The 16,708-nt window shown below is 38.9% G+C and overlaps 1 protein-coding gene across 3 annotated transcripts in view; it reads left to right on the top strand.

The window, feature by feature from the left end:
• Positions 1-6,866: 6,866 nt before the first annotated feature.
• The window catches only part of TBC1D23 (TBC1 domain family member 23), a 56,241-nt gene continuing 46,399 nt past the window's right edge, over positions 6,867-16,708 (top strand). Inside the window, exon 1 of one of the 3 annotated variants that reach the window (XM_027583633.2) lies at positions 6,867-7,476. In XM_027583633.2, coding sequence (XP_027439434.1) covers positions 7,424-7,476 — 53 coding nt within the window. In that variant the 5' untranslated portion in view covers positions 6,867-7,423. The remainder of the gene's footprint in view (positions 7,477-16,708) is intronic. The other 2 variants (XM_027583630.1, XM_027583634.2) reach the window with 2 other exon arrangements.

Genomic DNA, 16,708 nt, shown 5'->3' with positions numbered 1-16,708 from the left:
GAGTGTATGTGTGAACTCACCAAAAGCAGCAAGTTTTTAAAATTTAGGCTAGTTCCAGCTAACATACTGTTTACTATCCCTATTTCCAACCAGCAGTGACTCAACCCTAACAAGAGCCCTTTGTCTGGAATATTTGAGAACAAACTTGGACTGATGTAAGTGTGAAACAGGCTCCCACATTAAAACATAACCATCCCAGACCCAGGAATGGGTCAATCCCCATCAAAATGTTTACTTTGGGTCCATCTACATAACCTATTAAGAGTCAACTTTGTTTAGCAAAGACAACTACTAGAAGGATAATGAAGAAATACTATAGTTTCCAGGTTTTTTTTTTTAAATCACTGTTTGCTTAACACTTTTAAGTGAATTAAAAGCAGATGTTGAAATTGTTGCCAACTGTTGACTTGTCATCTGTGAATGGGAATTAACTTGGTTTTGTTCATCATTAAATTAAATGTTAGGCTTCAGTAGTTTAAAGAATCTTGGAATGCAGGTCCTAATGGGATTTTAAAATGACAAATAACTTAAGTAAATTTGATAATTGTGAAGATATCTGTCCTTGTAAAATAAAAAGAAAAATTCCTGGGGAAGTTTGGAATTCTGAAACTCAAAAATCAGGTATTTTGAAACAAATCAATATTTTAATATTCAACAAGAACTTTTGGACACCATCTATACTTTCAGCCCTTTTGTGGTGTAGTGGAGGTGTAATGGAGGCTACAAAGGAACTTAAAAGTGGTTATCATTCTCAGAGTGAAAGAGTACAAGATGCTGTATGACTCAGGGCCCACATGAGGGAGCCTATTAACAGTCCTTCACAAGTTCAGAAGAGGAATAGCTCAAGGAGAGCTGGGATGATATGGGCAGGGATCTCAGGGGCAAGTTGGTTGGACGATGATGGATGTACAGGATTTAATATTACCTCAAGTGACAGTCAGGTGCTAAGACGGCTCTTAGCAATTCTTGCCCTTGGGTATTCAAGCTTTTTTGTAGCTGACCTGTATAAGCAACAGGATATCGAATAGAGCTGACCTGTGTAACCAACAGGATATTGGTTGAACAGAGCTGACCTGTGTAACCAATAGGATATTGCAGACATGATGGGTGTGTGACTTTTGAGGCTAGGTCATAAAAAATATTGTGGCTTTGGTCTTGGTTTCTCTTAAACTCTCACTTTAGGGGAAGTCAAACTCCATGTTAAGAGGACATTCAAGCAGCCCCTGGAAAGACTAATTTGGAGAGGACCCTAAGCCTCCTGCCGATAGTCAACACCAACTTGTCAGGCATGTGAGTGAGCCACCACAGACGTAGATCCTCCTGCCCTAGTGAAGTCTTCAGATTGACTACATAACTGCAAACCTGGCCAATATCTTGACTAACCTCAAGAGACCCTGACCCAGAACATCCATTTACCTGCTTCTAAATTCCTGATCCACAGAAATTGTGAGATGATGAATGTTTTAGGACACAGAGTTTTGGGGTGATTTTTAATATAGCAGTAGATTAATACAATTTATTAGGTCTTCATCTTCACCTGGGAATACATGAAAATCAAGAAGAGATTGCTATCAGATACGGCACAACAGCCATTTGAAGAGCAAAGCAAGTCTCTTGAAAAACCAAAACAAAAAAAGAATCGCTGTTTCATGTGCAGGAAGAAAGTGGGACTTACTGGGTTTGAATGCCGGTGTGGAAATGTTTACTGTGGTGTACACCGTTACTCAGATGTACACAATTGCTCTTACAATTACAAAGCTGATGCTGCTCAGAAAATCAGAAAAGAAAATCCAGTAGTTGTTGGTGAAAAGATCCAGAAGATTTGAGCTCCTGCTGGAATACAAAATCCTTTGACCATCTGCAAACTAAAAATTGACTTGAGGTTTTTTTTCCTAGTCACTGGGAATGTAGAGCAATATATCTTGCATAGACCTTTTAAGCATGCATGTCATCAGAAGAATAGATTTTTGTTTTTGTTTTGAAAATGACTGAACATTTATTTCCATTGCAGTTTCTGTGGCTGAAAAGACTTAAGTAAACTTTACAAGTATTATCCTTTTAAGATCATTTTAATTTTAGTTGAGTGCAGAGGGCTTTTATAACAAACATGGCGAAATTTTGGAGGGCTGTGATTTTTCCAGTATTAAACATGCATGCATTGATCTTGCAGTTTATTTTCTCATTGTGTGTGTACATAGCTTTTCTCTGCAGCACGATCTCTGTCGATGGCGCCCCTCAGGGCACAACTAGTTACCAGTCACTGAATGTATCTTCATCCTTACGGCTGCTTCTGGGTTTTCATTAACAAAGGTTCTACATATGTTAGCATATAGTTTCTTTGTACCCACTATTTATGTCTGAATCATTTGTCACAAGAGAGTGTGTGCTGATGAGATTCTAAGTTTGTGTGTTTTTAAGTTTTTTTGAGCGAGGGAAGGAAAAGCTGTAAGCATTTCATTGCCGACTGCAGGTTTCTTTCAGATTACGTTCATTGGTCTGTGTGTATACAATATGAAGAATGATCTGAAGTAATTGTGCTGTATTTATGTTTACCCACCAGTCTTTGATTAAATAAAAAGGAAAACCAAAAAAAAAAAGAAGAGATTGCTTAAATATGAATAAAGGAACAACAGCTGGCATCACTTCTCTCTTGTTAAAAGAAATGCTATAAGATTATAATGAAAAGTGAAATAAATTGTACTACACTAACATAACAATTGACCACACAGATGAGTTCACAATCCCTACCTGCCTCAATCCCAACCAGCTGTATAGGTGAATGACTTCATCCATTCAAAAATACTTCAAAAAAACAAAACAAAACCCACAAAAACCCCTTAGTTCATTTGACAAATATTTATTGAGAATAAACTATGTGTCAAAATATGAATTAAGTACACATAATAAAATATAAATTACATAATTATATGGCATAGAAGAGCAAATAATAGATGAAAAATATTTTTTATAGTTTCATTTAAAACCAAGAGACTTAAATTTTCCCTTTATAAAAATTGCAACTTGATTTTGTCCAAGGATAATATGGCATAATTCTACACCTCCCTATTTGGGTGTGGGGATACAATTAGCTGCACAAATACAGGAAGGTAACATACCCTATGTGGATGACTGGGTGTGCCTTTTTTGGACATGCGTCTTGGGATAGCTACACTGTGCATAGTTCTGGATGGTCACCACTATCAGCATCACCTTAGTACAGCATCAGGTCTATAAAAAAAGAGAGTCCAACTCCCTCTGCTCCAGAGGGATATAGAGAAGTACAAGAACAGAAAGTGTTCCTAGTATTATTGATGAAATCTTCTTAAAATTAGGAAAAAAGAGAAATGTAAGAAAAAGAAACAGATGATTTCTTCTTTAGCTCTTGAAAAGGGCTTTTTTTTTTTTTAAGGCAGAGATCCACTACTAGAATTTAACAAATTCTGCCTGTAGTTCCATGCTGTTTTTTTTGAAACACATAACAATTGAGATAAATGGCAGGACTATGAGTTTTTTTTTAAAGCACAAAATACTCAGAAGTTACACCCATAAAAATTTGCATCCAGCTAGAAAATGTTCTGTGACCATAACGTGGTTCTTGTCATCTCAGGAAGTGAGGTGTGTTGGGGAAAATGTGGACAAACCAGATTCAGAGCAAGTAGAAGAGCTTATCATAACAAACCCATCAGCAAGGGGGTCAGTACTAACTCAGCGGCTTGGAGTTCAACAACCCAGTGCGGTGTTTGTCCTTTCAGAAGATAAGGCAAGGTGAGGGTAAAGTGTGGATGACCCTGATCCAGAGCAAGAGAAAGAGGAGAAAGGGCTTGTGGGCAGAGGACTCACCTACTGCTGAGATCTGTACTAACTGCAGCTTGGATGTTAACAAGCAAAACATGAGCAAACACCATACACTGTGGAAAGTAAACTAGTAGAACCTGTTCAAGAAAGAGGAACCAAAGGCATACCAAGTATCAAGGAATTCACCCAACAAGCAGATTCCTAGAATTACCACCGGAGGAAGAGGATGTCATCTTGGTGAATATCATGAACTCAGAGTGAACTCAGCAGAACATAGAACAGGTTGATGAGTAAAGAACAAATGATATAACTCCAGAAAATATTATCAATTTCAAGTGAGATCTTGTCCCCAGTGTGTTACATATTAACATCATATTAACCCTATCTAGGACTGGCTACAGAATTTGTGGGGGGCCCTGTACAAAAAGAAAACGAGACCTCCTGTTCCTAAATCATTAGGAATTTCAAGATGGCAATAGCAGAGCACTAAACCAAGTGCAGGGCCCTTCTAAGCAGGGGGTCTTGTGCGTTGCCCAGGTTGCATGCTCATGAAGCTGACTCTGGCCCTATTAAAAAGAGTAGAAGTCAGAAGTTTTGACTTTACTTTTACAAAGTGAAGAACTGCTTGAAATGTCGAGTGAAATATATATATATATTTTTTAAGATTTTATTTATCTATTTGACAGAGAGAGAGAGCACAAGCAGGGGGAACAGTAGAGGGAGAGGGAGAAGGAGGCTCCCCGCCAAGTAGGGAGCCCGATGCAGGGCTCAATCCCAGGACCCTGAGATCATGACGCAAGCGGAAGGCAGAGGCTCAACCATCTGAGCCACCTAGGCACCCCGTCAAGTGAGATATTTTTAATGGAATAATATTTTTACCAGAGTATAAAGCAATCACTGATTTAATTATACTAGACATGAACATTATGATTGAGGATTAGCAACATCTTAACCAGTGAACAACTGCTTGTCAAGTCACTGATATAATAGTTTTTTTTATAAGTTGAAACATTTTTTATTTATTTATTTGACAGAGAGAGAGAGAGAAAGAGCACAAGCAGGAGGAGTGGCAGAGGGAGATCCTGACTTGGGGCAGGGGGGGCAGACGGCAGGGTGTTGGATCCCAGGGCCCTGGCATCAGGACCTGAGCCAAAGGCAGACACTTAACCGACTGAGCCACCCAGGAGCCCCAACATAATAGTTTTTAAAACCATTTTATTTTTTTATTCTTTTAAGATTTTATTTATTTATTTGACAGAGAGAGAGAGACAGCGAGAGAGGGAACACAAGCAAGGGGAGTGGGAGAGGGAGAAGCAGGCTTCCCGCTGAGCAGGGAGCCCAATGTGGGGCTCTATCCCAAGACCCTGGGACCATGACCTGAGCCAAAGGCAGACGCTTAACAACTGAGCCACCTGGGCGCCCCAGTTTTTAAAGCCATTTTAGAAAAGCTTCTGAAAACCCACCAACAATTGAAGGGACACAGTGGAAGTCTTGAAGTTAGGATGGTATACTGACCTAGATTCATGCCTTTTATTCTTTTTGATGGTTGTCATCAAACCCCTCATTCCATGTTAAAAGAAATTTTCCCCATGGAAGGAAAAGATCCTGGGCTTGGAAATGGGTGTAATAACATGTGGTTCTGCATCATCCCCCTTTTGGGAAGAGAGTAAACATGTTTTTGGTTGTTAATGAAATGTCTGGACTATGCTTTCTACTTATTTTAGTCAAATAGTTTTAAAATTATGAAAAATTCTGTGTACTAAAATATAGACTCTATAAAGAATAGTGAACACCTACTGTACTACACTTCTCAGCTCTTAAGAAACAAAATATTAAAAATATAACAAGCCATTTCTTCCCCTTCCCCCAAATGTAATTCTCAGAACTGCAAAACTTTCTGAAGATAAAACCTTGTCCAAACCTCTGCACTAAGAGACTTGACCAAACTCTAGCATGGTTTCTAGCAACTTAACACCATGTCCCTAGGAGGACTCTAGCCCCTCATGGAAATCCAGCTTCTCATTAAAATGCCTGATTGAGAAAGTTCAACTGCCAGGAGAATTCACTCTTTGTTCTAGCCAATCCTGATGATAGGTTCCTGACCTCTCTTTCTTGGAGCATTTATTAGAAAGGGTTTACAACTGTGAATATGTTTCTCTTACAACTTAAAAGTGTCCTTCTCAAGGATCTGAGAGTCATTTCTTTGAAATGTAATCATCAGGAATGATAGGGCCACTGTCCTTCAGCCTCTGTGGGAGGATAGAATCCTAACTTCAAAAATTGCCAGCTAGCAGACACAGCTGGCCTAATCACACACTGGCTAACCCTTTGTAATTTTTCACTGCTCTGACTCTAATGAGCCCCCACTCTCCCTACTCCCTCATTCTCCCTTTAAAACCTCTAATCACCTCTGCACCAATTGGAACGGAGCTCAGCTCTTTCCCGTACTGTCAGTAGTTTCTGAATAAAATCTGTTTTCACTGCTTTAACTAATGTCTGGCTGTATGAGAAATGCCATTCCAGTTTTTCTATCCTTCCCCTTCATTTTTAAAAGCACATATGCATCTATTCATAAACAGTATATTGTTTTGCCTATTTTTAACACCAAATATAAATGACACCGTACCTTACCTAAACTTCTGCAATCTGTTTTGTCCATTCAACATTATATTTTTCCGATTTATTCATATTGCTACATGCATCTCTACTTCATCGGTGTTGGTTTCAAGGCTTGGAAAAGCATTTCCCTAGGTCCATCCTCCTGAGCTTGTGCCCACCCGGAATGGTAAGGGGAGACAAGAGGCTGCTGCTTTTATGGTGGTGGTGTGGACCTAGTTTGGACGTGGAGGCCAAGGTGCCCACACTTGTGGAGTGAACTGGAAAGGAAGTACGGCGGGAAGAGAAGAAATGTGGCAGCTCTATTTGGGATTCCAGGAGTTCTAGATATCTGAATTTGGATTTGACCTTCCAGGTTATTAGGTTGGACCTATTTCCTTTATTTTTAGCGCTTGTTTTCAAACAACTTCTAAGTATTCAGGCAGAAAGTATGTGGCCTCCATTTGTACTTTTGACCGCGCCCCACAAATAGGGGTGGGCGTGACCTTTCTTACACCCAACTCTTTCCGCAAACCGAGTTGTTACAGCAGGAAGTGACTAGTGTGGCTATCCTCCTACCTTCACCTTCCCTGTGGAATTCTCCCCCCTCCTACTCTCTCCACTAGTTAGGACTCCCAATTCTGATTTTGTTAAGAAGGACGCCAAGACATAATGAAGAAGCCAAAGGGACGCTAAAAAGCGACGCTCACAAGGCCTTTCACCAGGTCACGCTCCCTCATCAAGGTCCGCCCACTCTCCCTACTCCCTCGTTCCGTCCGGGTCCCGGGGCATCCTGGGACATGTAGTCTTTGAAAGGGCACAACAGCTTTGACTAAGTCTCCTCCCCCAAGCTGCCTTTCGCCGTGGGGATGTCGTGACGTTGCGTTCCTCCCGTCTCTTGCCTCCTTCCTCTTTCTTTTCCTCTCCAGAAGCTCAGTCCCAGACTTCCGAGAATCTTTTACGACATTGGGTCTCCGAGTCGGTCCCGGCGCCGGGTCCACTTTTCGGCAAAGAGACGTGGACGTCAACAGCAATGGCGGAAGGAGAAGAGGTCCTGTTAGGGCCAACGTCAAGCATTGACGGCTGGTGAGTGAAAGCCCAGGGCAGATTCTTATTGCCCCTCTATTCTTCCTTCTCACCATCCTGCCCGTCCTGGAGGCACCGGCAGGCGCCAGCGTGGAACGGGAAGACCCGTCCTGGACAAAGTCCACTGCCCTGCCCCGCCCCCTCTGCCGGCTGGGTCTTTTCAGCCAATTCCGTCAAGCCAGAGGGGCTGAGGCCCGACTCCAAGGGAGAGGGGTGTCGCCCAGGTACTGGGCCTCAGTTCGGTCACCCTGTTTCGTTCACCGGTCCAAAACGTGCTGGAGAGGGTGGCTTCAGGGCTGGGTTTGGCCGGAATATGTGGCCCTGGGAGTTAGAGTAGGTTGGTTCGGAAGGAAGTTGCGCCGATATAGATCTGAGGCTCTAGAATACCATTTGAAGACACTTGAAATTACCACCGCTACCTTTGCCTGAGAGGTTGAGAGGTACACCCAGGGAGGATCCCTCCCACAGAGTTCAGATGTTTTTTATTCTAGTTTTTATTGTTTTGCATTTCAACAGTTTCCACTATTCGTCTCACACAAGTCGTCTTTTTTCTTACGACCACTTTCCTCACAGCTCAGTCTTTACAGCTTTGGATGCTTTCTGGACATTGCTCTTGCTGCTCCCAAGCCTTTGCGTGCTTACCTGACTTATACTCAGGGTTGTGGGGAGGAGGGACCTCCAATAATTTTCGGTGGACTTTAGTCATCCAGTGTCGTTAATCTTTGGGAAAGGCTCCTACTTTTGAAATAGTTGATCTTTAAAATACATTTTTAGGGACGATATCATAAAAAAATATGAAACCCTTAGAGGCTTTTTGAATTTTTCTATTTAAGTATATTGACCACATGTATTAGATAGTTTTAGATTTGCTCTTTCATCACATGACGTGTATACAGCTCATGTAATAAAGCTGTTTGCCCAAAATTATACAGGACATTTTAGACATGGACTTTAATCCTTGAGAAAGAAATGGAAATCATTGAAAGGGATAGATAATATAGTAACTGAGAAACTCAACTCTCAGTTAGCAGACATCCAGTATCACCTTAGTGCATGCATGTACTCTCCAAGGTGTAAGAGGAAAACTTAACCGGTGACCTACATGTAGTTTCTTTTCTCAGTTTGCTTATATTGGAGCTGTGACAGTTACACTCAGTAACAAGGTAAAATTGATCCAGCTCTTTGGGAATGTGAGTGAAAGTGTTATGGGATTTCGGGGGGGGGGGCGCAGAAGCCACTTCATTTGCAGTTATTGGCGAAAGCTTCATGGAAGCAAAGGTGTTTGAATTAGGCCTTGAAGAATCAACAGGATTCAGACTAGTGTTGTCCAATAGAAGTATAATGTGGGCCACATATGTAATTTAAAATTTTCTTTTTAAGATTTATTATTATTATTTTTTTAATTTTTAAGTAATCTCTACACCCAACCTGGGGCTCAAACTCACAACCTGAAATCAAAAGTCACATGTTGTCTCAACTGAGCCAGCCAGGTGCCCCTATAATTTAAAATTTTCTAATAGCCACATTAGAAATTAAAACAAAAAACAAAAAGCAGTTGAAATTATTATATCCAAAATATTATTTCAGTCATTGTCAAAAGAAACCAATTAGATAATTTTACATCTTTTTTGGTAACAAGCCTTCAAAATTCAACATGTATTTTACCTTTACCCAACATCTCAATTGGATCTAGCCACATTTCAAATGTTAAATAGCCACACATGGCTAGTGGCTAACATTGGATAGTGCATTCAGATTAACAGATGGGAAAGGCCTCTGAATGGAGTACTAGTATGAGTATGGACATAGGCAAGAAAACTAATGATTATTTGGAGAGCGAGGACTAGAACTTCATGAAATTTGCTGTCTTGGAAGTGTGAATTTTTGTATCATAAACCTTCTCTGTTCAGCCTATTGGAGGCCATGAGAAATGTTTCTAGAGTTAAAGCATCTTTGAGAAGTTCTTAGGAGGATTGTGAATATGAGCCTGATTCACAGAGGCAAGGAACATGGAGCTAGTGACTTTCAATTTTTGTTGTTTATATTTTCATGAATGGAGGAACCCTGAGTCGTTCCGTGATTTCTGCTCTCCTTTCATTCTCATGTAATCTTTCTCCTTTTTCTCTGCTTACTCCACTCCGGGGTGTCCCCTAGGAGTGAGTTTGAGTACAATCAGAGAAGACATTTGGATTTGGAGCCATAGATTTGGTAAAGCCTCTGTTCTTAGACTAGTGAATGGATTGTTATGGAATGGGCAGGGTTTACTCTATCCAAAAAAAGTCACTTTTTTTTTTTTTTTTTTTTTTTTGTAGAGAGAGTGTATGTGGTGGTGGTGGTGGTGGTGGTGGAGGGGCAGAGGGAGAGGGAGAGAGAGAATCTTAAGCAGGCTCCATGCTGGGCTTGATCTTTCGACCCTGAGATAATGACCTGAGCTGAAATCAAGCGTCAGATGCTTAACCGACTGAGCTACCCAGGTGCCCCAAGTCACATTTTTATTGTAACTCTTTCTGAAATGTGTTATATATCTCATTGCCTAACTGGAACTTAGCTCAGTGACTTAGGGTCATTCAGTTTACAGATGTAAGTGTGTAAGAATAAAACTAGGTTCCTGTCCTCAAGGAATTTGTGGTCTAGTTAGAGGAGGCACATTTAAGAATATCAATTACTATTACACTTCAGTATTACAGTGAGACCTATCTAGGCAGAAAGGGTGGATTGTTGCTATGTTAAATGGCCGCATACAGCCATCTCCTTTTGAGATTGCTTTTTGTTAGTTTTTTTCTGTTTTCTTTCTTTGTTAGTGATATTTCCCAGTTTGTTTTCTTAATCTGTGAAACTGGGTAGCTGACCATGTTAAAATTGTGTATACATTTGTAAAAATGGCTAAGGATGGGGCCCAAAGATCTTAAAAGTACAAGATGACACTTGCGTATTTTCAGTTATGTTCCAGGCCAATGCTTCTCAAAATTTAAATGTGCATTAGAATTACCTGGGGGGCGCCTGGGTGGCTCAGATAGTTAAACATCTGCCTTCCGCTCAGGTCATGATCCCAGGGTCCTGGGATTGAGTCCCGCATCGGGCTCCCTGCTCCTTGGGAGCCTGCCTCTCCCTCATGAATAAATAAATAAAATCTTTTTTTTAAAAAAGCCTGGGGATCTTGTTAAAATGTAGATTCACTAGATTTGCTTGGGACCTGAGATTTCTGACTGACTAGCTTCTAGGTGATGGCAATTCTGCTGCTTCATGGACCATACTCTTTAGCAAGGTTCTAGATGATGTATAGCTCAAAATCAATTGGCCAGAGGAATTTATCTCTATATGTTACCTGCTATATTTTTTCCCCTAACACATTATGCTGTAATTTATCTGATTATATGATTTGTCATTGCTGTTTACATAGTGAACTCCTCAAGGGCAGTGGCTGATAGCAGGTGGCTAAGTAGATGTTTATTGTCTAAATGACTTTTGTAAAATCATGTGCAATAACATACCAACCTGTCATTTCATATACATTTTCTGACTCCATTGTTTTTGTGAACTGTGTAATCGTCTGCTTGTATGCTCACCTTTTCAGAAAATAGCTCTCTAACTTTCTGAAACTGCGGCCAGGTAAGCTCAGAAGGTGTGGACAAATCCTTTAAAAATGTTTATAGCGAGTTTGAAATTATTATTAAAAAAAATTTTTTTTTCTATTAAGTAAACTACTCCCAATATGGGTCTTGAGTTCATGACCCTGAGATCAAGAGTCTCATGTGCTACTGACTGAGCCAGCCAGGTGCCCGCGAGTTTGAAATTATTTAAATTTAAACAAGCTATTGGTTTGTAAAAGTCAAACAAATGTTAAATTTTTACAGTTCAGAGATTGATAATTACTCTTCTCGGTATTGAAGCAGTCCGCCTTGGATTTGGAACAAAAGTTTCTCATTTTCTGAGGCGTTCTTCCTGACATAAGGCCTAAACATGTAAAGTCATAATTTAAAAAATATATTTTATATACATATTAATTTTACAACTGTTGGTATCCTGAGTTTAGTTTAAAATTTTTGTACAATATTCACTTTAAAATCATGATTATATTTATTGCTAAACTTTTCATAAAATTGTAAAAGTAGCAGTTCATAAAGAAGCTTTTATTTTTCATTTGAAATGTGAATAGAATTGTTTGGGAATAATACGGTCTTTTTCAAAGTTCTGTGCACTTTGTAAATAGTGTTCTCAGTGCTTCCCATTTCATAAGCATTGAAATAGGAGAGATTTAAGGAGTAGGTGATTGCAATTTCAGACATGATATAATCAGTATATTTACATATAAGAAATATATTTAATATGAAAGAGAATGGAACTCGTTGTTTAAGAGGAATATTAGCAGCTTGTGGTTCTGGGCAGACTAGGTATTACCTTGAAGAAAAGGAAAAGGAAAATAAACCTTATTGTTTTGAATTAGGGGTTTTTAAGTGACAACTGTTTGATTTTGTAAACTATAAGCAGAATGCAGACAATGATTAGAAATTAAGAAGACTTAAAAAAAGAAATTAAGATTTATTTTGTTTATACTGTTTACATTAATGTTTTTCTTATAATTCAGATTTTACTGTTTTTTTTAAAGATTTTATTTATTTATTTGAAAGAGAGAGAATGAGAGAGAGAGAGAGCATGAGAGGGGAGAGGGTCAGAGGGAGAAGCAGACTCCCCGCCGAGCAGGGAGCCCGATGTGGGACTCGATCCCGGGACTCCAGGATCATGACCTGAGCCAAACAGTTGCCCAACCAGCTGAGCCACCCATGTGCCCCTGTTTTTAAAGCTAATTCCTAAATAATAATTCAGTTCTAGGATTTTGCTCCTGTGGATGTTAGTAATTGGTTTTTGCGTGCCAAAAAAAGTATTCAGTTAATTTATTTTCCTTCATTTGTACTTAAGGTAAAGAGTACAGGGTGCATTCCCTATCTTAGAGACAAGTCAGGTAATTCTGGAGCACCCTGTTAAGTGTGCTGCAATACACAGCCAACTTATGAGTAGGTGTCTTCTGAACAGAATTGATAAACTCTTGTGTGGCAAATCATTTCTTCTGCTTATGCTACAATGTGGATTCTACTTGGTATAAACTAAAAATAGTGGCTTCCCTCATGTCTCAAAAAGCAAAACAGAGTTTAGCAAAGCATTCAGCAGACATTAACTAAATACTGGTTATATTCAAGCTTCTGTGTGGTGTTTTAGAAAAAATTTGAGACAGATTTAAAACCAGAAGCCAGAAGTTGCATTGTTCTGACTTCCTTGAATAGGATTATATAGCTTGAAAGGGGACAGTGCTTGAAGTAACTTATTTAGATATTGAGAATTATGAATGGAAAATAAATCAGTCCCATGTTAGGCTTACAAGAACAAATTGTTTCTTGTGGAAATGCAAGAGCAGTAAGTTAAGAACCAATTTTAAAAAAAGCCTATTTCCTGAAATTTCATGTATATTTGTTTTTAAGAGTCTGTCTAACCTCTGACCTGAGCTGAAAAAATGATCAGCAATTAAATCATTAAATCATTTGTTTCAAGTTTCCTCTCTCTTTCTTGAGAGTTAAAGGAGTTTTTTCTTATCCTTAAGCTAACATAGCATTTCATAGTTGGGTGGGAATACTGTAGTGTGTGCTTTTCTTGCTTTAAAGCAGTGGTTACATAAAACTAGTTGCTATGGTGATATTTAATAATTTTAGCAGGATATAAGAAAAATACTATATGTTTGCATAGGGCTTTATCTCTTATGTAATGCTCATTTATACTATCTCATTTGGCTTTTACAACAATTCTATGAGAAGGGGAAGTTATGAATTATTGTAGTTTTCTGGTTAGAGATGAGAAGACAGGCTTAGGACTGTCAGATGACAAACCCAGTTAGTGGAAAATCTGGGACTTAAACTTCTGTCTCTTTCAGCCCTGTGTTCTTTCTAAAGTTGATTGCATATATTATGTATTTCATGTATACTTGAACTTGACACCCAGAGAGAACCCAATTAAAAATATGTTAGTCCTGGGGCACCTGGGTGGCTCAGTCAGTTAGGCGTCTGACTCTTGATATCAGCTCAGGTCTTCATCTCAGGGTTGTGAGTTCAAGCCCTGTGTTGGGCTCTATGCTGAGTGTGGTGCCTACTTAAAAAAGCTAAAAATAAATAAAAATTAAAATGTGCTAGTCTATGCTCAATCTTGTGTTTTTGAAAGTGTGTTTTGAAAGGCACAATATTCTAAGATATGCATTGTTGAACATATGTATCTGTGGCACCTATAAAGCTGTAAGGATATGCATAAGCTGTGTACCACATTGTCTGTCTTATATACACAAAAAGGGACAATTCATGATTGATATGGTGGGATATGATATAGAGCATTATATACTATAGCTTTGAAGCTCTTTAGTTTTCCTAATGTATTCTTATACCCTTGCCAAAAATAAATAGATTAGTTTTTGATCTTGAGATATTATGCTTATATATTCACATTTAGATAATATGTACATATCTGATGTTATATATTTAAATGTATTTGTATAATTATGTTAAATACATTATGTAAGTAATATAATTATATTACATGTACCTATATCATATAAAATAAAATTATTATATACAGTCTTTGAGAACATAGTGATATTTAATTAGAAAATAGAAGTAATTATACAGTTTAATAACTTTATCAGCTCAGTAATTTTTCTGTTGTTTTATTCAGGATATTGGAGAAACAAGAAACTTTTTTTTTTTCTTTTTAAAGATTTTATTTAATTATTTGAGAGAGAGAGGGAGCACACAAGGGGATGGTTAGGAGCAGAGGGAGAGGGAGAAGCAGATGGCCTCCCTCCCCTACTGAGCAGGAAGCCTGACACAGGGCTTGATCCCAGGACACTGGGATCAGTATCTGAGCTGAAGGCAGATGCTCAACCAACTGAGCCACCCAGGTGCCCCAAGAAACTTGGTTTTAAAATAGCTCTCTTGTGGTTACTTTCCCCTTTCAGGAGTTTCTAAACTTTGTTTTGAGTATAAAAGTGACCCATAGAAGAATGTATTTATCTGATATAGCTGTGCAGTTAAATACTAGCAATTCTTGAGCTTTATTTTGTAGATTCTATTTAGGTTTAACCACTGACACAAAGGTAAATGAGATTCTCTTTAATCAAATTATCATTGATGATTGCACTTGATCTTAGCCAAAAGGCCGAGAAGCGATATCATTGATGATTGCAATGCAAGTTAAAAAAAAAAATCTATTGTGTATTTCTTTGCCAAACTAATCTCCATTGGTAAAGTACCCTTGGAAAGACGTGCAGTGTTGTCACCTCATTTGTAGTAGTGTTCCTTTATTTTCTAAAATGATGGTTTCAAGGAAAGGAATATTGGTAGTGTTTCTTTTCTCATGACATTTTGGATAAATTTGACACTTATGATAGAAATAAGTAATGTGCTGTTTTATGTTGACTTGTGTTTTTATCCCATTCATTCTCCTGGGCAAAGGACATACTCTCTTTTCCAAATAAACTACTGCTTTGATGGGGTGGGGGAAACCTGGTGCATTTCTTTGTGCAGTGAAAGTGCTGGAAAGTCGGGGTGCCTGGGTGGCTCAGTTGTTGAGCGCCTGGCTCTTGATTTCAGCTCAGGTCATGATCTCAGGTTTCTGAGATGGAGCCCCACGTCCCTTGAGTTCTGGGCTCAGCAGTGAGTCTGTTTCTCCCCCGCCCCCGCATACACCTGCACTCTCTCTCTCTCTCTCTCTCTCTCTCTCTCTCTCTCTCTCTCTCTCAAAAATAAATAAATAAATATTTAAAAAAAAGGAGCGCTGGAAAGTCACCTCTTATGTATAGAAAAGAACAGTATATTAGGGATTTTTTATTTTGAGGAAGCATGAAAGAGGAAAGGCTTTGGAGCACTCTCTAAAGTCAACTTCCCATTAGTAAAGAAAATATTCTTCCATTTTGCAAGCAAAGGCTTACAGCAAATGCATTGCAACATTATACATAGAGTAAAAGTTATGAGAAGCTGCTTAAGCTGCTTTTTTTTATTCTTTTGCTTAGGCAAAAATTCCTGAGTTTTTTCTTAGCAGAAGGGGCACACCGCATTGGTATCATTGGTGCAATTTGATCTACATGGATTATGGATCAAAAATAAGTCTGAAGATTTAAAGCATCTGTTCCATTTGTAGTTAATTTTAGTAGTTTACAGAGCAGCATTCTATGATCTCTGTCTCCTTTGCCTTTTGCACAGTGCTGAAATACTGTAGATACCATGTTTGGCTGGTCAAGCATAGAGGACTAGATTTACACCTTCTTGGCACAAGATCCTGCTTAAATATAAATTCTGGAGAGGGTTATATTATTTGGGAAGGGAATCTCCCAAAGCTGCTTTTGTGGATCTGATCCTGATACAAAATTTCACTAATTTTTTTCTAAACCCGGTGAATGGGATTTTTTTTTCTCTTGGCGTTCAAATATACAACTTATTAAAATGCTGTAATAAGTGTGTCTGCTTCTGACAAAAATCCAGATAACATCAAGATTTCATAATTACCATATTTTGTTCTCATAAACTGTAAGGTATCATGGTCATTTCTTAATATGTCTCATACTGTTTGCTGTTAGAAAGTTTTGATGGAGGCGCCTGGGTGACTCAGTCATTAAGCGTCTGCCGTCGACTCAGGTCATGATCCCAGGGTCCTGGGATCGAGCCCCGCATCGGGCTCCCTGCTTGGCAGGGAGCCTCCTTCTCCCTCTCTCACTCCCCCTGCTTGTGTTCCCTCTCTCATTGTCTCTCTTTCTCTGTCAAATAAATTTAAAAAGTCTTAAAAAAAAAAAAAGAAAGTTTTGATGGCTTGAAGGGCTTAGTTGGGTAAGTGTCTGATGCTTGATTTTGGCTTAGGTTGTGATCTCAGGTTTGTGAGATGGAACCCCACGTCAGGCTCCATGTTGGGTGTGGAGTCTGCTTGAGATTCTCGCCCTCCCTCTGTCTCCCCCACCCCACTCTCCAGCTTGCTCACTCTCTTGCTCTCAAAATAAATAAATATAATTAAAAAACTTTCTTAAAAAAAAGTTTTGATGGTTTGAGATTGGTATTTAAAAATAAGTTATGCATGGGTGCCTGGGTGGCTCAGTTGGTAGAGAATGAGACTCTTGATCTTGGGGTCATGAGTTCAAGCCCCGCATAGAGCTTACTTAAAAAATATATAAATAAATAAAATAAAAATGTTATACATTACATATAATGGT

This window comes from Zalophus californianus, chromosome 1 (genome assembly GCF_009762305.2).
Source record: "Zalophus californianus isolate mZalCal1 chromosome 1, mZalCal1.pri.v2, whole genome shotgun sequence".
Taxonomy (NCBI): domain Eukaryota; kingdom Metazoa; phylum Chordata; class Mammalia; order Carnivora; family Otariidae; genus Zalophus; species Zalophus californianus.
This window is presented reverse-complemented; position numbering and strand designations above follow the sequence as displayed.